Source organism: Megascapheus bottae, chromosome X (genome assembly GCF_031878675.1).
Source record: "Megascapheus bottae isolate mThoBot1 chromosome X, mThoBot2.hap1, whole genome shotgun sequence".
Lineage (NCBI taxonomy): Eukaryota > Metazoa > Chordata > Mammalia > Rodentia > Geomyidae > Megascapheus > Megascapheus bottae.
Genome location: NC_143547.1, coordinates 68,462,968 through 68,490,259, shown reverse-complemented (window position 1 = coordinate 68,490,259; position 27,292 = coordinate 68,462,968). Strand labels below are relative to the sequence as shown.

The following is a 27,292-nucleotide window of genomic DNA, read 5'->3' as shown; positions in this document are numbered from 1 at the left end:
TACAAATCCTGCCAGTTGGTATCTGGCTGAGCGCTTGTTCCTGCCCCCAGCCTTCCCCAAAGGAGCAGGGGACCAGAAGGAAGGATTCTGAGAGGTACAGAGGTTCTCAAGTTCCGAAGAAGGGACTTGAGAAAGGGAAAAGAAGGCAGGGGAAAAATGCACAAGAACAAGAATAAAAGGGAGTGGGAGCAAAGAGAAGGACAGATTGCCAAATAGGCAGACCCACAGGAGGGCTGCTCAGAAACTGTGAATCATCTGTCCTTTGTACCTTCATCCAGAGGATGAGGAAACACTTTTCTCCTCCTGCCCCCAGCCTGGTCCTCACCTGAAGCTGCCAAATCGAAGATACCTAGAGGCTCCACCTAACCTCTCTGAGAATAGGTAGATTTCCTCCTAGGAAAATCATTAGGACTTTTCTATTGGGATCCAGCTCAGCGCCAGGCTAAAAGGAAAGCTGTTGAGTGGGGAGTAGCAGGGCCGCCTATTTGCACTCCTCCAGCTAGAGAGTTGGAGGCTGGACAGAACACCTCCGGCTGTCCCCAGGCAGCAGCGGCAGCAGACCAAGCTCCTCCCAGGCACACAGACCTGCTTACTTGGAATCCCACTCCAGCTGCTAGCGTCTGTGCCTTTAAATTGCTGCTTTCGGAGGGTGCATCTAAGGGGAGGTGAGAGGGAGAGGAGGGAAACATCTTCCTACCAGTCTCCCTCCTCCCTCCCTTCCAAGACTCTCCAGGGTTTGGAGAGTGATTGCTACCCAAAGAGCATCTTTGCTAGCTCCCTGGCCGGCAAGCTGAGGCCCTCCACAGCCCAAGGGGAACCCAAGCAGGAGCTGGTAGGGTTATCTCTGTTATGATCATTTCTAAGGGAACAGTTTCTGGTCCCTGACTGACAGAAGGAAAAAAAAGAGCGAACAACTCCTAGCCCAGCCCCACCGGCTCTTGTGGGAAGCCCAAGTTGGAGGAAGGCTCTGTACTTTTGGCCGTTCCTACAGGGATATCTGTTCTCACCTTGGCAGCCAGGCCGGGAAAAGGGCTCCAAGGTATCCGTGGAATGACATCTCTTGCTCCTGCAACTCTCTCCTTCCTTCTCCTCTGGACCCTGCCAGGGCAGGTCCTCCTCAGGTGAGCTAAGTGGGGATGAGAAGAAGATGCATGCAAACACTGGCTGGGGATTGGGGACAGCTGGGGCAGGTGGCAGTTTCCTCTAAGTTTGAAAAAAAAACACGCCACAGTCTGGAGGGCTTCAGTAGAGGATATAAGTTGTCAACGCCTTAGTGCTGGTGGGAGAGTCTCTGCATGGGTGAGGGTTTCTTGGGCCCAGAAAAAGGCTAGATGGAAAGCTCCCAAATGGAAAACACCTGTCCTGCCATCTAATCCTGTCTCCCTCCCTGCTGCTCAAATCCCTAAAAATGACAGTACATTTCAGCCGCCGGCCCAAGAAGCTTTCTCAAAGAGCAAGGGTTTGTTCCAAAATCACATTAGGATGGATGTGAGGTGCCCAAACCTTGGCTTTCTGTAACCTCCCTACCTCTGCATTTACCTGCCCATTATCCCTTGAGGGACATCAAGTATCAGTAGTCCCTGGACTTGTAGACAAGGCATGTTGGGGGCTTCTTCTACATGTCCCACCAATTACCCCTTTCTTATTATACCAGGAGTCAGTTAAGCTGGACAGGGTTGGCTGAGCAGGAAATATGGCTATGTTTTGGACTGAACTGGTCTTCAAGGGAATGTGCCTCTCAAAGTAGTGGGTGCCATGGCAGTATCCTCTTCCTCTTTTACTTTTGTGGGTCATAGGGCTTGAACTGGGTCTGGGTGCTGTCCCTGAGTTCTTCATCTCAAGGCTACCACCCTACCCTTGAGCCAAACTACAATTCCTGTTTTCTCTAGAGCTTAATTGGAGATAAGAGTCTTAGTCCTTTTGTGCCCAGGCTGGCTTTGAACGTTGGTCCGCAGATCTCAGCCTCCTGAGTAGCTAGGATTATAGGCGTGAGCTACCGCATCGGGCCTCCTCTTCCTCTTAATCTAAAAAACACTTCAGAACTTCTTGCCAACACACTGCCTGACAGACAGAAATCAGTACAGAGAGGGACAGTACACTTGGGGCTGAGAAGCAGCTCAAAGGGGAATGGCAATTCAGCTGGAGTTTATAGAAAGATAGGAACAGAAGAGAGCACTCATTACAGCCTTGACTGCTCTTTGGGAGGGAAGGCTGCCTCAAAGTGCAAACTTCAGTGGAAGCACTGCAACTTGAGGTTGGAGACTGTAGGCAATTAGAGCAAGATGGGCCTTTTGAGACTCTGTAGTCTAAGTCATTTTTGATATATGTGGAAACTGAGGCCTAAAGAGGGTGAGTAACCAGCACAAGGTCACTAAGATAACCCAGCAAATAACTAGAGCTCCCCCTCACCCTACCCAAGAGCCTTGTAGGAAAAAGACTGCAAGTTTTGAATCCTGCTAGGTCCTGCCACTTTTAGGGACTTTCTAGAGAAGAAAGTGTGGTTGCACATAGTGACTCTTTTCTGGTTCTCATGCAAGGTAGCCCTGGAAGAGGGTACTCAGTTGAAGAGTCTTAGTATGGCCCAGGACCCTACAACTGGGACTAGTGATGAGTGACCTGAGAGTGGGGCTGAGGACAGTGGCAAGTGTCTGGTTGCTCCATGTACAGAGTCCTTGTGGCCTCTCAGCAGGCAGGTGGCAGGTGGCCAACAGCACCTGGCTAGCACATACATCCTGTGGTAAAGCCACAGACCTCTGCTTGCTTCAGCACCATACCAACCCTTTTGGATTTCTACAGCCTGCTTAGACTACCTTCTCTGGTTACTTCTCCTGGGGGTCAGGGTAGACTCTGTCTCCACAGTAAGGACTTCTTCCTGCTTCAGAAATTTAAGGAAGCAGGACTCCAGAAGGTCTCAATGTGACTGGCCTTTCCTTACTCTGGTTCATTGGCAGATTACCCTGGAGTGCTAGCCTCATGGGATCCTGGTAGATAGTCTTGAAATCAATAGCTCTGAGTTTGAATGTTGACTGAACCATGAACTAGGTATGTGATCGTGAAGTGACTGTACCTCACTGACCCTCACTCTCTCCATCTATACAACTGACCCTCCACATCTATGACTTCCATATTTACAGATTCAATCAATTGCAGATAAAAAAAGAAAAACATTGTTTTTGAAAACTACATGTGAACTGAACACACACACAAACTTGTTTTCTATTGTTATTTCCTAAACTATACAGTACAATAATTATTTGCATAATATTTTACATTGCATTAAAAGATGATTTAAAGTACATGCAATAACTGTATACATTATATGCAAAAACAATACCATTTTATATCAAGGACTTGAGCCAGATTTGATAACTACAAGCAGGTCCTAGAACCAATGCTCAAGGGCTGACTAATAGTGATAATTAAAGAGTAATGACACAAGAACTAGTAAAGTACATGTAGGTTTTAGCTTTTTTCATCACTGTACTAATCACTGGCTGGCACATAGTCTTCCTGGGAAAGAGGGAGCCACTAGGTAAAAGGAGACAAGGACCTACAAGGAAAGCAGTCCAGCTACTCAGCTATACAGTGGAGCAGCTGCTATAGAAACAGTGGTGCTGGTGATGACAGCAAGATGGAGCATAAAGCAATGGATGCAGTCAGGAGTCCAGCCTGAGGTTGGCCCTGGGCAAAAGCCTCCAAGGCTTTGCTGAGTCAATTTATTGGCTAGTAAGCAAACAGGTAGAAGGCCTTTGCTGTTCTAAGACTGAGAGTCAGGAGTGAGAGTTCACCTGCCTGTAGTGGCCACAACTCTGAACTAAAGCAGAACTCAAAGCACAGCCTCCTGCCAAGGCTCCTTCAGAAACTGAGCCCAAGCATGAAGCCCAAGCCACAGATACCACCTTTCAGCCATGGGTCTTTCCCATCCTTGGCTAGGCCAGACTAGGAAATACTGCAGAGGCCCAATTATAAGTAAAGCATTGCAATAAGCAAGACTTCATTCTCATTTGAGAGCTTTCAAAGCACCTTCAGCATGAGGAGGCCGCGGCACAGGGTTCAAATCTTGCCATGATCAGAACTGACAAGAGTGACAACTCACTATTAGTGTGTGTGTGGGGGGGGGTCATGGGGCTTGCACTCCATCTGGGAGCTGTTCCTGAGCTCTTCAGCTCAAGGCTACCACCCTACCCTTAAGCCAAGCCCCACTTCCCATTTTCTGGAGGTTAATTGGAGATGAGTCTCAGGTCCCTTTGTGACCAGACTGGCTTTGAATCTTGATCATCAGATCTCAGCCTCCTGAGTAGCTAGGATTATAGGCGTGAGCCACCGCGCCCACCAGGCTAACTCATTATTTTAAAAGCACTAATTTATTTTAGTGTAACAGGATAAAGCTGGAGCAAATAGAAAAGGAGAAACATTTCCTGTTGTGCATGCAAGAAGGTAAAGACTCCTGGACAAGTGGCTCCTTTTTAAGTCTCAGTTTTCATCTATGTAAAAAGGATATAACATTCCTTACCTCCCTGTCAATGAGGATTCGGAGTAAAAGACCTTACTTATGAGAAAGTTCTTTCCTGGAACTACTAGTTGAGTTGCTACATTGACTTATGTGTGGGATTTTTTTCTTCCTCATCTTGTACATTGATATCCAGAGATCCATCCTCTTATCCTATCCACCACATTGAGAAGCCCTATCAATAGTAGATAGAGATGAAAATGAAGTCTATGAAAAATGCAGAATAAAACTGGTCCCAGACTTCTTTCTTTCTCTTGCTTAGGGTAGCCTTGGCAAAAGAGGATGTCAAGTCTGGAACCAAAGGTTCCCAGCCCATGTCACCATCTGATTTCCTGGACAAGCTTATGGGGCGAACGTCTGGATATGATGCCAGGATTCGACCAAATTTTAAAGGTAAAGAAACATTTATCCTACAAAATCCTCCACACACAGTTCACCACCTTTGGTGACATACAGTCAGCTCCACTCCTTGTGCCCTGCCTCACGAAAAGAGGCTAGAAGTTTAAAGCTAGTTGTTCTAGCTCAGAAAGAGCCTCACCTCCCTCTGGGCAAGTCTTCTCCCAGGAGTTCTTTGTCTAACTTTGAAGGAGGGAGTTTTGAAACCTAATTCCCGCTTCCTGGAATGCCCTGCCAATGGCTTATGCTTTGCTACCCTCAGGCCCTCCTGTGAACGTGACCTGCAACATCTTCATCAACAGTTTTGGCTCTGTCACCGAGACCACTATGGTAAGGAGTCTTTCTGTTCCTTGTTGCCACTCTCCTGTGAAAGAGTAAAGCCCACTAATTAACAAACATTTACTTCCTCTGCTGTCGTCTTCTGGTTTCACATGTCATATCTGAAACTGGTCACTGGTAGAACATTCTTCCTTAGCCTCAATTTCATGACTAAATGCAGACTAGCCTCCTGGGAATGTGGCCTAGTGGTAGTGTTTGCCTAACATGTACAAAGCCCTGGGTTCGATTCCTCAGTACCACATACACAGTCAGAAGTGGCTGTGACTCAAGTGGTGGAGCGCTAGTCTTGAGAAAGCCTAAGGACAATACCCAAACCCCGAGTTCAAGTCCCAGGACTGACAAAAAAAAAGACACTAGCTTAAGCAGCAAATGGTCAAACAAGTAGATTAATGTAGTGTCAGGGTGCTTTATCCCCAGTCCCTCTTGAGGAGGGATGGGGAAAAACACACCCCAACCCGTCCGAGCCGCGAGAGGAGAGGGCCCACTGTCCTCCCGCACTCAGCCTTGCTTCTCCAGAGCACGAACAGAGACGCCACGCAGCTTCATCAAGGCAGGAATCTGTCTCTCTAAAACTCCCCTCCTTATATTGGGTGCGGGAACCTATCAGCACAACAGGTGGACAGGACAGAGGTCCACTTGTTTACCCCTACTACAGGTCTCACCAGAAAGTTATTAAACATGGCGTTACTCGGCCCCCAACAATGTAGAGTATAAACTTTAAAATCAGACAAATCCAAATTCTATTTCTAATAACTATTTGGCATTTACATAAATCTCTCAATTTCAGTTTCTCATCTCTGAAATATAGATCATGACATACAAGTTTGGTGCAAGATTTCAATGAGGTGATACATATGGAGAAAGCACTTAGCAGAGAATGTGGCACACAGAAAATGCTTACATAAATGCCTTTTCCCTTCCAATGATTGCCCTAACAGCCTAAAGCAGACTCTTTTAATGGAAAAATGCTACTGCCTCTAAGATGAGCCCCCAGCATTTCCTCTTCATGTCCCTCCTGCATAGGTAGGTAGATAGGTAGATCGATAGGTAGGTAGATAGATAAATATACAGGTATAGAGGTATAGATACATACATATATATGCTAGGCCCCTGGGAATAGCAATGCTTCTGATGGGCTCATCTCTGAACTTTCCCAGGACTACCGGGTCAATGTCTTCTTACGGCAGCAGTGGAATGACCCACGTCTGGCCTACAGAGAATATCCTGATGACTCTCTGGACCTTGACCCCTCTATGCTGGACTCTATCTGGAAACCAGACCTGTTCTTTGCAAATGAGAAGGGAGCCAATTTCCATGAGGTGACCACAGATAACAAGCTACTGCGCATCTTCAAGAATGGCAATGTGCTCTACAGCATCAGGTGCAGCTGGTGGACATCAAGTGGAAGCCAGATGGAGGTGGAGGGCTGGGAGGAGGGTCTCTGTTCTGTGCTGCTCAGTCCTAGTAAGCTGATGTCACTTTTTCTTACTGTTCTTACCAGATTGACTCTCATTTTGTCCTGCCCGATGGACCTCAAGAACTTCCCCATGGATATCCAGACCTGCACGATGCAGCTGGAAAGCTGTGAGTGTCTGTAGTCACAGACAAAGTCCTGGAATACAGCCAGTCAAACCTAAGTCATGATATTCCACACAGGGGAAGTCCCACCCCCACCCCAGAGTTGGGAGCGAGTTGCCTAACACACAGTCAATTCTTGATAATGAGGAGACTAGAAGCCAGGACTGTGTGACACCAAGCCCATTGTGTTTTTCCAGCCCCACATAACTTGACTGGCTGTTCCACAGGGCTAGGCAATGGCAAGGCCCCTGCATTATATATAAATGTACTGGTACTAGCTGTAGGCAATTGTTTTCAAGTACAACTCCTGTACCCAAAGGTATATTCTCTTTTATGGTATCTGATTTTTTTTTTATTTCTCAGTTAAGACTCTGAAGATGCTCTTAAAAATGCCAGTGGTGGGCAGGGTAGGGGACACCCTTGCAATTGATACCTATAAACACATAACAGTTGGGGAGAAGAGGGCCAGGCACAGAATACTGCCTACAGAAGTCAGCCAAAGGTTCCTCTATGGCACAGGGGCCAAAAATGTAGGCACTTCCCAAAGTGAGGAGTCAAAAGTTGGGAAAATGATCCATCACCTATTTCCACTCTTTCTACTTCTTCAGTGAGAGAACAAGGCTGATAAAGTTGTTACTAGCACATAAAAGTGATGCATAGAATGCACCCTGTGGTCAGCACCTTATTCTTCATAAGCAGAATTCACATACAGTGTTCTCATTAGCACTTCACAACTTGGAAGACTAAGTAGAGCAGAGCTACTACCATTACCATTTTACAGAAGGGAAATTGACTAATCTCACAGTCAAACAGCAATTGAGTCAAGTCCCTATTCTTTGAGCCGTAGTGTTTCTGCTCCTGTCCCTCCTGACACATGTGAATATGGCTGTATACATGGCCCTACACATAGTAAGCGCCTTCATGCATGAACTGTTTAGTTTATCTGTGAGGGACTCAGCATGTTCAGATACTCACTCTCAATCTGTCCCAATTCAAGGCCAGAGCTGGCTGGGTGTCTGTGGTATGCACATTGTCCCATGCATGACTGGCAGCACAGAAATAGCTCTCTGTTCCCTGAGGTGAAATGGCAGCAGCCTTGCCTATGGGGCTGATTCAGCTCAAGACATGTGGGCAGTACACATGCTTATTCCTCTGGGCTTGAGATATGGCAGGAAGTTCCCAGCTGGGGTCCTTGACATCTTTCCAACCTTCTTGGCCTGCATTCTAGGTCTACCAGAATAAATTCTCTTTGGGGCTTTCTCAACTTTGAGAATTGGGTAGGAGCAGAATCTGGAATCCTTTTGACTTGTCCACTTAGGATAAGCTTCAAAGACAAAGTTTCTCTTAGAGGAACATACAATTCCTAAACCACATGCCTTCTTCATCTATGCTAGCCTGCCAATTATAAACCTACCTCTCACTCAACACCCATTCTGCAGCTCTCTGCTATTTTTCTCACTTGCAGTTGGCTACACCATGAATGACCTCATGTTTGAATGGCTGGAAGATGCTCCTGCTGTCCAAGTAGCTGAGGGGTTGACTCTTCCCCAGTTCATCTTGCAGGATGAGAAGGATCTAGGCTATTGTACCAAGCACTATAACACAGGTAAGAACCAGGCTCTTTACTGGCTGTGAGGTATCAGATAGATGGTATCTAGAAGGAAAGGAAGGCAAGGGGAAAAGACAGACAACTTCTACTGGAGATATGATGCTATGATTTTTAATTCTTTTACCATGCCAGTGATAATCAATACCAGAAAAGGATACAAGGTTTTCTAAGAAGTTAAATCAATTATCCACATCGCACAGCTAATAAAGGATAGTTTTAGCATTCCAACAGCCCATGTTCTTTTCTCTCACACGTTACTGAACAATGCACCCGATAAGTAGCAAGAGTGTCCCACTTCATGAGAGTGACCAATTTTGTGAGAGCTTGGAAACTGACATCAATATCAATGGTGGACTAAGAGGGAACATGTTTGCTGACGGCAGTAACCAGCTTATTGTCTACATCTCTACTGCTACCAGCCGCTACCTAGCTCTCATAAACTGGCATGCTTTTCCAAGAAGTGAAAGAGGACCTGCTTTTCCAGAGTGAGTATCCACCCTCTGTAGCTTCCCTAAGAGTTGTCGGTGCCTCATTTTTCCCCATGATTTGGCTGTGACGAGTGCAGACACTGGGCTTTAAGGAAGCTAAAGAGGGGGAAATACTGGTCCCCCCAACTTCCCCTCCCCACATATATAAATGTACATGGAAGTGTAGGGGCATGGGTGTGGGAAGAACAACAGTTTATTGATTTGGGAAAACAGAGGCAGAAGCAGAAAATGGTATAACCTCCAGGGAGGAAGAATTGGCAATTAGTATGTAGGTCAGTTGTTTTCCAACTCTATTCAATGTATTCCCTTGGAGAGTGTGTTAAAATGTTGACTTCTGGGCTGCACCTCTCAGATTCTGATGTGTATACATGCCAGGAATGATCCCCAGAAAGATGTATTTCTAATAAGCATCCTGAGAACTCTAATGCAGGTGGCCTTCATTGTTAAAGCTGACTTTTTCTATACATATTTATCCAGAAATGCCACTCCTTGAAATATATTACAAGTAGCATTTTAAAGTATCACCATGAGTTTAGACCCCCAAGTACAGATCCTGAGTCACTATGTTAGCAAATTCGGATTTGTTCAAATATCTGCCAGTAGGGCAGAAGTGAGTAAATCATATAATGTGTCTTGATTGGTGCCATAAGTAGGCAGGCATTAAAGAAGGATGCTTTCAAGGTGCTTGTGTCTACATGAGAAAGTACAAATGGGAAAAAAAAGTTTCAAATTTGTAAACACAGAAAGATTATACTGTGAAAAAAGGAATGAATTTTATAATTCCATGAATTTTTAAATCCTGGAAGAAAATAGTAGTAGCAAATGCTTTTATATAATGTGACAGAATGGATAAGAGCAAGAAATTTTAAGTCAGAGAGACCTAAGTTTCGAGTCTAGAAACTTATTGAGTGTCCTTAGAGAAACATAACCATGTTTTCATGCCTCAGTACCCCTACCTGTGATATGGGACATAATAATCATAACTGTTCCAAGATTTGTTACTGTTCCAAGATTTGTTACATAATTAAACTATACAGTCAGAACATTTAGTAGGTGCTTGATAAATATGAGCTTGAGATTATTATTCTTTTCCTGTTTTTCTACTAAATGAGTGTTGATTTTATAATTAGAAACAAAACTGCTATTACAAAAAAAGGAAGGATGAAAGGAAAAGTAACTATAGGTATACAGTAAAGGCATGTCATGGCAAGAAGTCCAACATGAACTTGGAAATAGCAAGAGGTCATACTATCAGACAGTATGGCAAAGCGATAGTAACTGGCCTTGCCAGGCTTAGTGGCTGAAATTCCAGCTCCTGGACAGAGAAGGATCAGGAATTTAAAGTCAGACTGGGCTACACAGTAAGTTTAAGGACAGATGGGTGATCTACAGTATGACTCTGTCTCAAAAAAAAGGAATGACAAAGAAATTACTAGCCTTGAGAAATCAAGTAAACCCAAGACAGAATTAAAAATTACAAGTCGGGCATGGTGGCTCACACCTGTAATCTGAGCTACTCCAGAGGCTGAGATCTGAGGATTGCTGTTCAAAGCCAGCCTAGGCACTAAAGTCCAAGAGACTCTTATCTCCAATTAACCTCTAGAAAATGGGAAATGGGGCAGAGGCTCAGAGGTTAGGGCAGTAGCCTTGAGCTGAAGAGCTCAGGGACAGCGCAAAGCACAGAGTACAAGCCCCACAACCCAACAAAAAAATAAATAAATAAAAATTACAGTCGGCTTTCAATGTCTACATTGAAAGGTTCCAGATCCAAGGAACCAATTAAAAAACTCAAAAATATTTTTAAAAGATATGAGTAGGTGCCCAGGAGTTTGGCCTAGTGGTAGAGTGCTTGCCTAGCATGCATGAAGACCCAGGTTTGATTCCTTGCTATCACATACATAGAAAAGCTAGAAGTGGTGCTCTGGCTCCAATGGTAGAGCACTAGCCTTGAGGAAAGCCCAAGGACAGTGCTCTGGCCCTGAGTTCAAACCTCAGAACTGGCAAAAAAAGGGGTAAATAGATGTGTATATATATATGTATATGCATATACATACATATTTATGCACAGGTATGGTGGATTACGACTATAACCCCAGCTACACAGGAGGCAGAGATCGGGAGGATTAGAGTTTTAGGCCAAACTGCAAAAACAAGGACTCCTCAGTTATTTTTTTAAAGCTTGGCATTGCAATATGCACCTGTAATCTCAGCTAAGTGAGAGGCTATAGGTAGGAGGATTAAGGTATAAAGCTGGCCTTGGGCCAGTACATGACACTATCTGGAAAATAATTAAAGTAATAAAGGGCTGGGGATATGGCTCAAGTGATAGAGTACCTGCCTAGCAAGTGCAAGACGTAGAGTTCAAGCTCCAATTCAAACAAAACAAATTCCACTTGTTTTGAAGATGTGCAGACTCTGGTCCTCTTATTCCCTAAACAATATAGTATAACAATTTTTTTCATATATTTTTATTGTAATTAATAGACGGGTTACATTATATTCACCAGATAGATGGTACATTACTTCACAAACATTGATTACCCTTTCTCATGTCTTGTTCCCCATTTCCTCCCCCCACCCCCGCTCCTCATCTTGTTTTCCCCCTTCCCTATCCAATTTCAAATAACCAAATAAGCACATATACAATATATCAGATAACAAGGTAAAATACTGTAACAATATGAGATAACCAAGGGATAGCAAAAGAGATGAGAGATAACATAATACATTAAGAACAACAATCATTCATTATTTGGCTTTTGTTTCTATATCCTGGAGGTCCTTTCATTTACCCTCATACTATATGGCTTTATGTATCTAGGTTTTGCTCTATTGTAAATCTCCTCTAGGAGAGCCCAAGGTTTCTACTGATTATGACAAATGAGGGGAACCATTGAGCCTATGTTCCTTTGAGTCTGGCTTACTTACTATGATTTTTTCTAAGTCTTTCCATTTCCTTACAAATGGGGTGATGTCATTCTTTCTGATAGCAGCATAGAATTTCACAATCATTTATACCAAATTTATACTGTGTTAAGTATAAGTAGTCCAGAGATGATTTAAAATATATGTATGTAGATATATATGAAGCTATGTATGTATGTTTGTATGTACGTGTGTATATATGTGAACATATATAAATGATATAAATACTATGCCATTTTATGTAAAGGACTTGAGCATCAGCATACTTTGTTATCTTCAGGAAATCCTGGAACCAATCTCCTATGGATACTGAGATGATTATACACATCATCTCTCTTATTGGGATATGCTGGACTTCTGCTTTTGAGAAGCAAAATAAAGTAAAGATGGCTGACAGGGGAAGCAGAACATCAGTACATGGGCGTGGGGCCAACGCACTCTTCCTTAGAATAGAACGTTGCTGCCTGATGCTCTATAGGAATCTGCTGCCCACTGTCCATATCTAGGCTCCTTTGAGTATATTCCAGATGTCTGCTGTCTAGCTCTTCTCACTTGTTTTTAAAGTTTCTGTACAGTTGCTAGACAATGTCTGGGATACTATCAAGTTTAAGGGAGGCTACTGACACCTGAATGGAGTCTAAACAAGTTGCTTTATTGATAATAGAGTAATTTTAACAGCTACCTATGTGTTCAACATTTCAAATGCATGATCTCATTTTAGCTTTTCCAATAGCCCAATGATGGAGGTGAAAATTGTGAATACTCTGTTCTATGGGCAATGAAAGTGAAATTCAAAACTTTGGCTGGTCAGGCATCAGTGGCTCATGCCCCAAATCCTTGCTACTTAGGAAGCTGAGAATAGGGGCGCTATCATAATTCAAGGTCAGTCCAGGCAGAAAAGTTCATGAGACCTCTTCTTAACTCATAGCTTGGGCAAATGGCACTTACCTGTTATTCTAAGCTACATGGAAGGCTGAGATTGGGAGGATCACATTTCCAAATCAGCCTAGGCAGAAGTCTGACAGGCTCTATCTCAGCAAAATTTTAGACACAGTATTGCTTACTTGCCATCCCCGAAACTCTACTACAGTAAGCTTGCTATAGGCACATCATGGTCTAAGCACTTGCCCAGGGCAGTATGAGAGAATGTATCTTAAAAATTTGGCCTAGTGGTACAGTGCTTGCCTAGCATGCACAAAGACCTGGGTTTGATTCATCAGTACCACATATATAGAAAAGCCAGAACTGGTGCTGTGAATCAAGTGGTAGAGCATTAACCTTGAGGAAAGCCCAAGGACAATGCTCAAGCCCTGAGTTCAGTCCCCAGGATTGGCAAGAAATAATAATAATTAGTGAATATAGGACTACAGTGTAAGTCAGTATTACAGTGACTATCTAGAAATCTTAAGGCCCTGAGTTCAAACCTCATATTCCCACCATAAGAAAAATTTAAAAATCCAGAATAGAATGAGGACAGTAATATATGCCTTTAATTCTAGCATTTAGGGACCTAAAATAGTATAAGTTCCATGGCAGCCTGGGCTATATAATGAGACCTTGTCTTGAAACATACAACAAAAAGAAAAGCTTGGGCATTTTCTCCAAGGCCACACAACTAAGTAGAATGTTTAATATCTCAACCCAGCTAATTTGATTCTGGAATTCTCTTGCCATTTACCCTATTTGCGGTGCTATCATTTCAAACATCTTATAACTGGGTATGGTAGTGCATGCCACTTTGAATTGTGATTTGAAGCCAGACCAGGGCAAAAAAGTAAGCTTAACTCTATTTTTTTTTAAAAAAAGCTGAGCATTAGTGGCATACACCTCTCATCTCAGAAATGCAAAAATTGAAAAGATTATGGTCCAGGATGGCCCAGGCAAAAAAAGTGAGACTCTATCTCAAAAAGTAAAAAGGAGGGACCGGGAGTTTGGCCTAGTGGTAGACTAGTTGCCCAGCATGCATGAAGACCCAGGCTCAATTCCTTGGTACCACACAGACAGAAAAAGCTGGAAGTGGTGCTGTGGCTCAAGTGGTAGAATGCTAACCATGAAAAAGCCCAAGGACAGTGCTCAGGCACAAAGTTTAAGCCCCAGGCCTGGCAAAAAAAGCAAAAAGGACTGGGGGTATTGTTCCAGTATAGAGCACCTGTCCAGTAAGCACAGGCCCCCAGGTCTAAACCACAGTACAAGGAAGGAAGGGAAAGGAAGGAAGGAAAAACAGGGAAGGAAGAAAGTGAAAAGAGGGATGTAAGTGGAGAGGGAAGAAAAACAGACAGATCTTGTGTTACTAAGAGCAAAAGGGGCAAACCTCCTGTGGCCATTTTGAAAGCCTCATTTACTGACTTGACTCTCTGAGATGACCAGAGAGAGGCTAGCTAACAGATAAGGCTACTCTAGTACTGTATCCTCAGACTTAGTCTCAGGCTAGGGACTGAAGGCTTGATACTTCATTTCTTCTGTTGTAGGGAAATTCACCTGCATAGAGGTCAAATTTCATCTGGAACGACAGATGGGCTACTATCTGATTCAGATGTACATCCCCAGCCTGCTCATTGTTATCCTGTCCTGGGTCTCCTTCTGGATCAATATGGATGCAGCTCCCGCCCGTGTAGGTCTTGGCATCACCACTGTGCTCACCATGACAACCCAGAGCTCTGGCTCCCGGGCCTCTTTGCCTAAGGTGAGTACATGCAAGGGAACCTGATTGCTACCAAGCTCTGCTTCCCATTCAGTTTGTATTCCTTTCTGCTCACTCACTCTTCACGTTGGACTTAAGGTTAAGAACTCCTGAAGCAAGATGCTATTAGCTCATGACTACAATCCTAGCTACTCAGGAGACTGAGTTCTTGAGGATCTTGGTTCAAAGCCAGCTCAGGCAGACTAGTCCATGATTCTCTTACAAAGAATGTAGAGGCTGAGGTTAGTGAAATAATAGCAAGAAATAGCATATCCCAGAACAAAAGACCATTGTCAAACAGAAAGCCTCACTCCTACACAGTACAGATGAGAATACAGGACAGAGCAACAAAGTGACTTTCTCAAGGTCATATCGCACCATAAATAACCAAAGAGACATCAGGATTTTGAACCAACATCTGTCCTCTTACTAAATCAGAAATAAGATTGTCTTACAAAGATGTCTAGGTACACTATCTATTCTTTAGGGAAGGAAACATTTTGAGGTAGCTAAAAGCAGTAAACGCTGATCATCTGGGGCCTGGTGATGTTTTGATTACACAGAAAGATTTATGCTGATGAAACTGGGAATAGTTCTCGCTGCCTCCTGTCTTCACATAGGGAACTTTAAGGTCACTTCAAAATCCTAATAGTCAGCAAGGCTCTAAGCAAATCAGGGAGTGAGACCTTACTTTAAGTTAATAGATATTTATCAAGCAAGTAGTATATAGCAGGTACTGTACTTAGTCATGAAGAAATAATGGAAACTCAATGTAGTAGAATTCTTTTTGAGTCTTTCAGTGAACATATCCCCTCTTATTCTGATTTGTTGGGGACTAAGCCCTGTCATCTCCCATCTCTCTGTTTCTAATAAGACATTTTATTCAGAATTTGAGTAGGGAGTTAGCTGAGACACCGGTGCTGAATTTATGAATCTTCTATATAGAGGAACTAGGGGTTAAGTGTGAGAGATTTGGGTTTAAATCCCAGTTTCTCCTTTTATAGCAGTCATTTTATATGATGGAACTTACCTTATTTTGTGAATATTACATGTTTGCTTGGGTTTTTTTGTTTTGTTTTGTTTTGTTTTTAATTTTGGACAGTCTTAAGGCTTGAACTTATGGCCTGGGAGCTATCCCTGAGCTTTCTTATTCAAAGCTAGTGCTCTACCACTTGAGCCACAGCTCCACTTCCAGCTTTTTTGGGGTACTTAATTGGAGATAAGAGTCTCACATACATTCCTGTCCAGGTTGGCTTCAAACTGCAATCTTCAGATCTCAGACTGCTTAGTCACTAGGAATACAGGCGTGAGCCACTGGTGCCAGGCTCTGACGTCTGGTATTAAACAAGTGTAGCTATTTTTTTTAAGGGTCATGGGGCTTGAACTCAGCCTGGGCGCTGTCCCTGAGCTCTTCAGCTCAAGGCTACCACCGTACTCTTGAGCTAAGCCACACTTCCCATTTTTGTAGAGGTTAATAGGAGATAAGAGTCTCAGGTACTTTTGTGCCTGGGCTGGCTTTGAACCTTGATCCTCAGATCTCAGCCTCCTGAGTAGTTAGGATTATAGGTGTAAGCCACCGTGCCCAGCTAGTTATTTTTTTAAGTCCCATGTGCCCAGTATGGAGCTCAGGTGATGCAGAAAAGCTTTCTGTCAGTCATGTGTTATCATCAATTGTATTTAAACTATGCATTCTGAGAAGTCCTGGTTTTCCTCAGTGGTGATCTCCTTAAAACTCAAGAGACTACTCTGAAGAATAAATAAGAATGGCCTATAGAGGGGCTGGGAGTTTGGCCTAGTGGTAGAGTGCCTCCCTAGCATGCACAAAGACCAGGGTTCAATTCCTCGGTACCAAAGTGGTAGAGCTCTAGCCTTGAGAAAGTCCAAGAACAGTACTCAGGCCCTGAGCTCAAGCCCCAGGACTGGCAAAAAGAAAAAAAAAGGCCTATATACACATGAAGAAATGCTCCACATCTCTGGCTATAAAAGAAATGCAAATCAAAACAACTTTGAGATTCCACCTCACTCCAGTTAGAATGGCCATGATGAAGAAATCTAATAACATGCTGGCAGGTATGCGGCGAGAAGGGAACGCTACTACACTGTTTGTTTGTGGGAGTGTAAACTTGTTCAACCATTCTGGAAAGCAGTATGGTGATTCCTCAAAAGACAATGACCCAGCAATCCCACGCCTTGGCATTTACTCAAATGTCAAGAAACAAGGGCATACTAAACTTACTAACACAATGATGTTCACTGCAGCCTTACCGTAGCTAAGATATGGTTATTCTTTAAAATAAGTACAAATGTTAACTTTTGTTGTAATTATCAGATATTAAAATTAAAAAAAGTAAGTGGGGGATCTAGGACTGAAGCAGCCAGTGTTTTACATTATTTTTATTTGCTAGGAAACTCTGAAGTAGTCCAAAACCTTCTATAGGAATAAACAGTAATAAATCTCAGATCAGGATCTAGTACCTGAGAAAAAGCTGTCAGGGACTGACACCCTGTAAATTATTTCCTAGATGGACAGAGGCACTGAGAGGCAAATTATACTTAGGCAAGGACCACAGGGCCAGGCTAAACTACAATGAATGTGTTATGGTAGTAGCCTTGTATAAAGACCACAGGCAGAAGAGAGGTTCAACCCTGGGAATTCTGACCTAGTTTATTGCCTCTACCATGCAAGAAGATTCTTTAACTCAGGGAGATACTGAAATTCATGCCTCCTTCTTGCCAAGAGAACCTCCTTTTCTCGCCCCCTCCTATGAGTGAACACAACCCATCTGCTCTTAGTTTCCTCATTTGGAAAAAAAATGGACTTTGTTGGGAGGTTGTTTGCTTGTAACATTTGCTGCCTTCTTGTCAGATTTTCATGACTCTTTTTATGGCCTCATTGCCCAGTAAGCAAAATATCCAGGCATGCTTCCTGAGCTAAATAGCCTCATTAGTCACCCCACAGAGCAATGACTAAGTAAGCAGGGGGCGTCTGCACACTCTTTAGTTTGTGCAATATTAGGTTTAGTGGAAGCCCTAAGGAAGAGATGAGACAGACCAGGGATTTCTGAAAAACAGACTAATCCCACCTTCTACAACTCTAGTGTCTAAAATGAGAGTAGCAGAAGCTTGTTTCATAAGGGAACCCATGTTCCTAGGAAATTACTTCTTTGCTTTTATGGGAATCATCGTTCTCCAGATGTTAACTATATTTTTGTGTTTTGGGGCTTTTTTGCCAGTCCTAGGGCTTGAATTCAAGGCCTGAGCACTGTCTCTGAGATTTCTAAGGGCTAATGCTCTACCACTTGAACCACAGCATCCCTTCTCGCTTTTTCTCTGTATGTGGTACTGAGGAATGGAACCCAGGGCTTCATGAATACTAAGCAAGCACTCTACCACTATGCCAAACTCCCAGCCACTCAGATGTTAACTATTTTTATAATTATCAAATTTCAGGGTTTTTAATAAATCACCATCTCTTTGTTAAGTCTTTGATCTCTACAACTGCAAGTGCTCAGAACAACAAAAAGGACAAAATGCAAGATTCAACCTAAAGTTTTAGTGGAAGAAAAGTCCCAATTTTCTCTAGGTCCTATAACCTAAGTGTCCCTTAGCTCTTGGGACAGGTAGTGGCAAGAAGGTCAGATAGATCAGGTAGAAGCCAGCAGAGAAAAACTTATTGCTAAATTACCCTTCAGTTTATTCATTCAATAAAAGTTATATACCAGGATAGTTAGTAGATGTATTATCATATGAGCTGAACTAATAAGGGGACAAATTATTGAGCATTTTCACGAATGTGTTAGTAATATATCATCATCATTAAGCTTCTGTTCCTGGGACAGAATGTGTCCTTCCCTTGGATGATCCAAAGCCCCTAACGACCCTTCCGCCCTCCACATTATATCTTCTGCAGGTATTTGACATCTGGGGGTCCAGTGGGACTGAGAGAAGGAAAATGAAAATAGGACTACTTAGTAGGTGGTAATGTGGAGACACTAAGGGATTCTTAGTAATTAGAGTTTCATACTAATCTGCCACCACCCTTTCACTGGAATTTCCCTTAAAGAATTACAGCAAGGATCTGAGAATCACAGTTTGAAGCCATTCCGGGAAGGAATATTCGTAGACTATTATTTCCAATAAACTACTCTGAAAAATCCAGAAGTGATACTGTGGCTCAAGTGATAAGAAGCTCAGGGATGATAGCACCTAGGCCCTGAGTTCAAGCCCTAGGACCAGCAAAAAAATAAAAATAAAAATAAAAATAAAAAATTACAGCAGGGTTTCTCAACCTTAGCATGGATGCCATTTAGGGCAGATAACAGGAATGGGGCTATATATTATAGATTATATTCTAAAATTACGTGACCAAAATTTCTACAAATATTTCCAAATGACTCTGAGTGTGAGGCAATGTTTTCCCCAGTTAAGAACTACTAACTTAGGGCTGGGAATCTGGCCTAGTGGTAGAGTGCTTGCCTAGCATGCATGAAGACCCAGGTTCTATTCCTCAGTACCACATATATAGAAAAAAAAGCCAGAAATGGTGCTATGGCTTAAGTGGTAGAGCTCTAACCTTGAGAAATCCAAAGGACAGTGATCAGGCCCTCAGTTCAAGCCCTGGGACTGGCAAAAAAAGAACTACTAAGTTAGGAGCCTGAGGATAGAGCTTAGTGGTACAGTACTTGCCTAGCATGTGTGAGGTCCTGATTTCAACTCCCAGGACCATGAATAAAAAGTCACCAAGGTAAGCCTTCTCCTTACCTGCATCTGTAGCACCCTCACTGCTCAACATAGCAAGTAATGAAAGAAGTTATATGTTACAAAACCTACTCCTGCTATAGAGCTGTAAGGAGTCACTGGGGATTAAAAAGATGAAAGGATCTCCTAAAGCGGAGTTCTCCTCCTCCTCCTGGCCCCACCCAGTTCCGGAAGAGGTCAATTACAAGTTTCACAAAGGAAGAAGGGGATAAATATTCACAGCAGCTGTCCAGGCAGGTTGGGAGGAGAACTGGACAGGTGGATGCCAGTAGTACCTTGCAGTTAGTGAAATATAATGACAGGAGTTTGCTGCTGCTTCCTCTGGGACCCTGCCCTGTTCTCCTCTCCCAAATGAGAGCTGAGCTGAGATCCATTTTCCTTTGTAAAAAGCAATAGGAAAAAAAATGCCAGTGGAAGAACAGCATGGAACTAAAGGAGCTCCTAGTCTATCTATGAGGCTACAGTGTAAGTTAATGACAAGGCTACTGAATCAAAAAATTCGGAGACCCAGTGCTCTGCTACCATGAAGTAAACCTTGCTAAGACCATTTCTCTCTAACTCTTAAACACCGTTATAGGATTCATGGGAATCATGAACCCTGCCCAACTACCACTGTAGCTGTGAGAACCTGTCGAGTAACAGAGGGAAAGCAAATGCCATATTCATACCCACTGCTATTTATTAGAAAAATTAGAAGGAAAGAATCAGAAGGGAAAATATCAGAAGGATCAGAAGCAGAAAAGAATGATGAGAATAATAAACAAAAGCAGAAACAAGAAGGCAATAATTAAGGAAAAGAAGTATAGGCAGAAAAGGTTGATAGAAGTGGAAGGTGTAGAGTTCAGGGAGGTTAAGGATCATGGGATCTTTTTCATGTGGGTCCTCAGACAATGGGACATATAATGGTAAGCTTCTTTAAAACTTACCAGAAATTCAGGATAAAACTGAAGAATAACAGGCAATTGGTATAAGTAAGAAATCCATTGGATAGGCAATGGAAACAATCCAAGGAGTCTGACTGCTCTGCTGATGGATATTGTAGGTGTCCTATGTGAAAGCGATTGACATCTGGATGGCTGTCTGCCTGCTCTTCGTGTTTGCTGCCTTGCTGGAGTATGCTGCTGTCAATTTTGTTTCTCGTCAGCATAAGGAATTCATGAGACTCCGAAGAAGGCAGAGGCGCCAACGCATGGTGAGTATGACTGGGGAGAAGCCTGTTTCCTTTGAAATCCTGTTTTCAAATCATGTTTCCTTTGAAATCCTTTCCTCCAAACTAGGACCAATAAGGAACCTAGTAGAATAATTAAGAGTATGAGCACAATACCTGGAATGTTGTAAGCACCGAAAGCATGATGTAATATTAGAACTGTATCCACTTGGTTCATATGGTCTTGCTTTGAGAAGTATTAATGATTGCTTCAGTCCCTCTACATACCCAAAAGGAGGTACTCTGGATGTCCTACACGATTGGTGGCCTAAGCATTCAAGAATCAGACACTGATGCTTTTCTAAGGGAGCATTAAAAGAAGGTCCCCAAACTGTTCATATTGAAAGAACACTACTTGCCTCTTCTAATTGCTGAATTTCTTTTCAATCTTCATTGGATACATCAGAGTTGTTGGGTTTGAGATATTGTTCTTCCTCACTCTTGTTCGTTAACCCCATTTCTTCTATAGCAGAGTGATCACCTGGGGGAAATATTACAGAAAGCTTGTCGTCATGACAACTGAGCAGTTTACCCTCAATTGCCCAGACAATAGGTGCTAGGTAAGTTGTCATGACAACGGAGGTGGCTGGGCTACTCTCACAGAAGCAAAGGACCAATTATAAATAAAGCTGCAAACCTTGGCTGAGCTACATACTGCTTGCTTATTCTCCAGAGACAAAATCTGGTCTGTCTTTAATTCTGACTCCATGTTTTCTGCCTCATCTAAGGTTTCCAAATCAAAAGAGCAAGCATAAAATGGCCTTTAGGGGGTAGAAAATAATTACCTACTGTTAAAACCCTGACTTTGAAGGATTGGAGATATAGCTGGGCAACAGTGTGATCATCTAGCAGGCATGTAGTTTCTGGGTTCAATTTCCAGTACTACAGAAAAGAAAGAAAAATCCTGGCTCTAACCTGTTTGAACCATATCAAAACAGGAACTTTTCCCTCTTAACACCCAGCTCCCACCTCAGCTGTTCTTGAGGCATTCCCACCATATGTCCACACTAATAGTAACTGACACACTTTCTCCATGGCTTCATGCCCCTTGCTAATGTTTTTTCCTACAGAGGGGAGGGCTCCTGTCTCAATAGTTTTTCCAAATTTATTATTGCCTCTCTCTAGTTTAGTTAGTTCCTAGGCAGCATGCCCTCTAGTGGAAGGACTCACAACTTCATCTTGACTAAAATTCATTCTTCAAGAGTCCTAAAAGCCTTTCTGCAAAAATAAATAAATAAAAATAAAATAGAATTGGCACAGAGGAAGAAAAGTGGATGATGCCTTTTCTAAGGTAGTTCTCCCCACCATTTTTCAGTTGTATTAGACCTGTTTTCAGATAACCTTATAGGAATTTTGATACTGAGGGCTTCTTAATGCCTACCTTGAGAAAGAAGATCAGGCCTCCAATCAGTCCAGAGTCCCTTGTCCAATTAAATTGCCAGTGTTGATGTCCCCAAAACAAAAGGTAGTTGTAGCTACTGAGGGCTATACCAGGATTGATACTAGCTTCACCTAGTTGCTTGTACTACCTACCCAACCCCACCTGACACAGTCCTCTCCTGCTTAAATTAAGGTTGGCTCTGAGCTCATAATGGACTGTCATCATCACCAGGTTTCAATTATTACAAAGCTATATCAGCAGTCTGGGACCTGCTTAGGACCCAGGGATGTGTCTGTTAAGTGGGCTAAGGCTTATTATTAATATGACTAAAATCAAATCTATGCTAGTAATTATGTCCCTTCTTGAGTTTCTTAAAGCAATTGCTGGTAAATGGAACTATATCACATATCCTGCATTCTATAAGCAGGCTGAACAAACTGATAGAGTTCATCTATTCCAGAACTTCTTTTTGGGTCCTGCTGTTCCAACTAGGAAAGTAGACATTTTTAAAGGGAGCCTAATAAGGCAAGGGGAAGTCTTATGATTTTTAAGGAGTATTCTAGGAGCTAATCATCTGTTCAAATTTTAATCTTAAGGCTTTTCTACCTTAGTCTTTCCTCATTCACCCACCACTACTACATGGTGATTTCCTTCCATATCACTGTCTAAAATGGTTGAGATTTTCCCCTATGAACCTCCACTTTGTCTTCCCAGTTGGTCTACAAGAGTCACAGGAAAAATTGTCTTTCATCGCTTCAGCTGGCTCTAGCTTCAGGCTCTCAACATAGCAGTTGTGTAATCAACTTGGGCAGACTGGTTGGAATGGGCTCTCTGTGAAACTGGACAGAGAGAAAATCAGCCATTATCAATAGAATGACTTGTGAAGTGAAATTTCAAGACACGACCAAGTCCTCTCAGAGACTTGGTCCCAGAATCCTGTTGACATTTCTTCATCCTCCATCTAGCAACTCCATTTCCAATCTCTTTTCTTCTTATTTCTTGTATTACTCTTTCTCTACTTCTTACATTGTGCCTTTCCCCCAGCTGGGGAAATATCTTTTCTCTATCCTCTCAGCTTTTGTTCCTTCCAAAGCTGAAAGGAAGTTTTATATCAATAGCCATGTAAGTTACAAAATGGTATTTAAGGCTTACTCCCCAACACACAGTTTACAAATACATAGCCATCTCCATTAGGAATTTTTCCTAAATAGGTAATACCCAAACCCAGGACTCCTCACCCTTGGCTTTTTGATCAATCATCCTTGCTCTTTCAACTACAAAGGATATATATATTAAAATCAAAAAGAACTAAGAGCAACTAATTTTATTGGCCATTATTTCCTCTCCCATATGAAATGGCTTTTCCATCCTGGCAAATATTTCCAAACTAACACTATTTAGATTTACTGTGATTGGACAAAAGGGGAAATATTTGAATCTATAGAAACAAGTTTCTCTTTCAAAACTATTTTCCAACACACATTGTGTGTTTATTTTCCTCTACCTAAAGAGCAGTGGAGAACAAATGGAGTAATCTGATGGACCTGAGCTGGAAAGTAGGGGAAAAATAATTTCACTTACCCTTCTGTTTTCAATTCCTTTGGAGATTTTGCTGTTGTTGTGGGCTGTGGGGCTTGAAGTTAGGGCCTAGGTACTGTCCTCCAAGCTCTTTTGCTCAAAGCTAGTGTATTACCACTTTGAGCCACAGCTCCACTCCTGTTTTCTGGTGGTTAATTACAGATAAGAATCTCACAGACTTTCCTGCCCAGGCTAGCTTTGAACTGTGATCCTCAGGTCTTGGCCTCTTGAGTAGCTAGGATTACAGATGTAAGCCACCAGCACTTGGCCCCTTAGGAGATATTTTGCTTGCCTCCTGTTCTTTTTCTCTAAAATGGGCCCAGCAAATCTCTCCTGTAAGAACCAAAGGTTTTTGTAAAAGAGGCTACAGAAATAATGGAGCAGAGATCTGAGGTGTCCCCATTATAACTAAACTCAGGGCCAAAGTACAACCACAATAATTAATGGCCTCTGGCCTACAGCATAACTCTCTCCCTAAAATCCTTGACAAATCAAGGATAGCACAACAGAGTTCTCTGGTGGAAAGATTTCAACTCTTTCAAATGCCAGAATTGCTAATCCTTTCTAGAGGCCAAAGGGCAGCAAACCATTTTTCAGGGTGGGCAAAGACTGTTCCTGCCAAGTACTTTGCAAATGTGATTTTCTTCTGAACAGACTGCAGTTTGAGACCTTGAGAGGATACTGGCTTCACACACACACACACACACACACACACACACACACACACACACACACACACACACACACACACACACACACACACACACACACACACACACACACACACACACACACACACACACACACACACACACACACACACACACACCATTCATTTCCCTATATCTTGAAGTATGTGGTTCATCAGTCCATTTATTCAACAGATTTGTACTGAGTGCCTATTAGATTCTAGGCACAGCATTGGGGGATATAGCAGTAAACAAGATCAAGGCCATCTCCAGTTTGTACTATGAGCCCACAGAGAACAAAGGAAGGAATAAGGTCTGCTAGGGATTTTCTGGCCCGAATTTGCCTTGTTCCTGCTGCCCAGTAACAGGCCTGACCTCATGACAGGTCACTTCCAGTGATGCAAACAAGTTAGTAGGACCTCCTACCACATCATTGTCTCACCTACAAAGGTGTTTTTCATAGCTGTAGACATCTCATTATGAAGAGCCTATTTAAAATATACTTTATCCACATTGTATCAGTGTTTTACCCAGATAATACACATGGCTTTTGTTGTTTATTTCTTGTCAGTACTGGGCCTTGAACTCTGGACCTCAGGCTCCTGTTTGACACTTTCTACTCTACACTTGAGTCATAACTTCAGTTCTATCTTTTTGCTGATTAACTGGAGATAATAGTGTTGTGAATTTTTCTAACCTAGTTGGTTTGAACATGGATCATCAGATCTCAGGCTACTGAATAACTAGGATTGTAAGTATGAGCTACCAGCATCTGGCTTATTATATACATAGATCTTATTTTTAACTTACAGTAATTATGTGAGGTAACTAGGGTGACCAACTTCCAGGTTTACCTTGAACTTCTTACTTTTAGTACTAAATGATCTTAGGAACACCCTACTTCTGGGCAAACTGAAAGTTAGCATTACTCTATAAGAGGGCATGGGGCATTTCAATTCTGGTGACCTCTTAAATACTAAGCTGAAGCTTTCACTCTAGAACCTTCAACTGAATGCCTTTTTCAATCTTTGAGGGACATTTTTCTCAACTATGTCCTAAAATAACAGCAAATAAATTCTGAGTTGGGACAGAGAACCTTTTGTGGATGTAAAACCCCACTGATCACTCAGGAGCTTAATTTTCTTTCTTTCTCTGTCTCTATATCATAATTAAAGATAGCAGTCAACTATTGAATTAATGGACTTTCTACAGTCTAACATATTAGTTAGTGCTTACATAAAATTTTCCCCCTAAGTGTTAATGTGTTGTTCATAAGGCATGCATTTACAAGTAGAAAGTGCACTGGGTAATAAATGTTACTCTAGGTATACCAATACCTATGTTAATTGTGCTGATCTGCAGAGAAGAACACCTATCTACAATAAAATGAACAACTTTATACTCATTTATGGGTGGCTAATTTGGTTATTTAAAACTTACAGAATTTTCAAGATTTGAGTCAGGATAATTTTTTGAAGACATTATATATAAGGAGAAGTAATTCTGAAGCTTTTGAAATTCATTAAAATTAATCCCACCCAGTCTAGATATCTTAGCTTCATTGTCTTGTGATTTTATTAGTTTTTTTTTTACTACCAGTCAGAGATCATTTAACATTGAGATATCATCCCTCTCACAATAGTTTTAGGTGTCTCTGAATAATGTTATGCAGAATTTTTGTTGAATTTGGGGTTTGGGTGCCATCCCTAACAGCTTTTGCTGAAGGCTAGTGCTCTACCACTTGGGCTACAGCTCTGCTTCTGGCTTTTTAGTGGCTATTTGGAGATAGTCTCATGAATTTTTTCTGCTCAGAATAACTTTGAACCATGATCCTAGATCCTGAATAGCTAGGATTACAGGTATGAGTCACTAGCAGCTAGCTTAAATGTTATACATTTTCAAAAGACAACTTTAAGGCCTATCTATAAATTAAACCATAGTATATACCATATGTACCACATATAGCTGCTTAGCATACATCTGTCTCATGAGTAATCATGTTGTTATCAAAAAGTATGCAAAGAGTTGGGTACCAGTGACTCATAAATGTAATCCTAGCTACTCAGGAGGCTAAGATCTGGATCACAGTTTGAAGCCAGCCTGGGCAGGAAAGTCTGTGAGACTCTTATCTCCAATTAACCATTCAAAAATAGGACGTGGCATTGTAGCTCAAAGTGTAGCTCATGGCTAGAGCACTAGCCTTGAAAAAAAGAAGCTCCGAAACAGCACCCAACAGGCCCTGACTGAATTTAAGCCCCAAGACTAACAGAAGAAAAAAAGCAGCTGAGCACCAGTGGCTCATACCTGTAATTCTAGCTACTCAGGAGGCCGAGATCTGAGGATCATGGTTCAAAGCCAGCCCAGGCACAAAAGTCCATGAGACTCTTATCTCCAACCACCAGAAAACCAGAAGTGGTACTGTGGCTCAGAATGGTAGAGTGCAAGCCTTGAGCTGAAGAGCTCAGGGACAGCACTTGAGCCCTGAGTTCAATCCTCACAATCAACCAAAAGAAAATTTTAAAAAAGCATGCATGGGCAGGGAGTGTAGCCTAGTGGTAGAGTGCTTGCCTAGCGTGCACGAAGACTCAGGTTCGATTCCTCAATACAGCATACATAGAAAAAAGCCAGAAGTGGTCCTATGGCTCAAGTAGTAGAACTCTTGCCTTGAGAGAAGCCCAAGGACAATGCTCAGACACTGAGTTCAAGCCCCAGGACTAGCAAAAAAGAAAAATAAAACATGCAATACACCTGTGTACTCATCTACCTTGTCTCTTCTGCATCATGAGGCATTTATAGCCTGATCTTTATCCCCTTTCTTTGAACTCTTACCTCAAATTCTGTCTTTTCTTCCCTGTAATTCCAGGAGGAAGACATAATAAGAGAAAGCCGTTTCTACTTCCGTGGGTATGGCCTGGGACACTGCCTACAGGCAAGGGATGGAGGTCCAATGGAAGGTTCTAGCATTTATAGCCCCCAACTTCCTGCTCCTATTCTAAAGGAGGGAGAAACCATGCGGAAAGTCTACGTGGACCGAGCCAAGAGAATCGACACCATTTCCCGGGCTGTTTTTCCCTTCACTTTTCTCATCTTCAATATCTTCTATTGGGTTGTCTATAAAGTACTAAGATCAGAAGATATCCACCAGGCACTATGA

General features: G+C 42.4%; 2 protein-coding genes across 3 annotated transcripts in view; one reads left to right on the top strand and one right to left on the bottom strand.

The window, feature by feature from the left end:
• The window catches only part of Plp1 (proteolipid protein 1), a 116,961-nt gene that overhangs the window by 65,098 nt on the left and 24,571 nt on the right, over nt 1–27,292 (bottom strand). Inside the window, exon 3 of the mRNA XM_090326414.1 lies at nt 20,850–20,971. The gene's annotated coding sequence lies outside the window, so the exon portion shown is untranslated. The remainder of the gene's footprint in view (nt 1–20,849; nt 20,972–27,292) is intronic.
• On the top strand, nt 1,051–27,292 carry LOC150041274 (glycine receptor subunit alpha-4). Of its 2 annotated transcripts, XM_090326412.1 has the most exons (9): nt 1,051–1,121; nt 4,773–4,903; nt 5,169–5,236; nt 6,403–6,626; nt 6,747–6,829; nt 8,289–8,429; nt 14,314–14,528; nt 20,326–20,475; nt 27,002–27,292. In XM_090326412.1, exons 1-9 carry the CDS (start codon nt 1,051–1,053, stop codon nt 27,290–27,292), a joined length of 1,374 nt encoding a protein of 457 aa, XP_090182538.1. The 2 variants fall into 2 exon arrangements, with proteins under 2 accessions (XP_090182538.1, XP_090182539.1); XM_090326413.1 differs by lacking the exons at nt 1,051–1,121; nt 5,169–5,236 and having other exon boundaries at nt 4,793–4,903.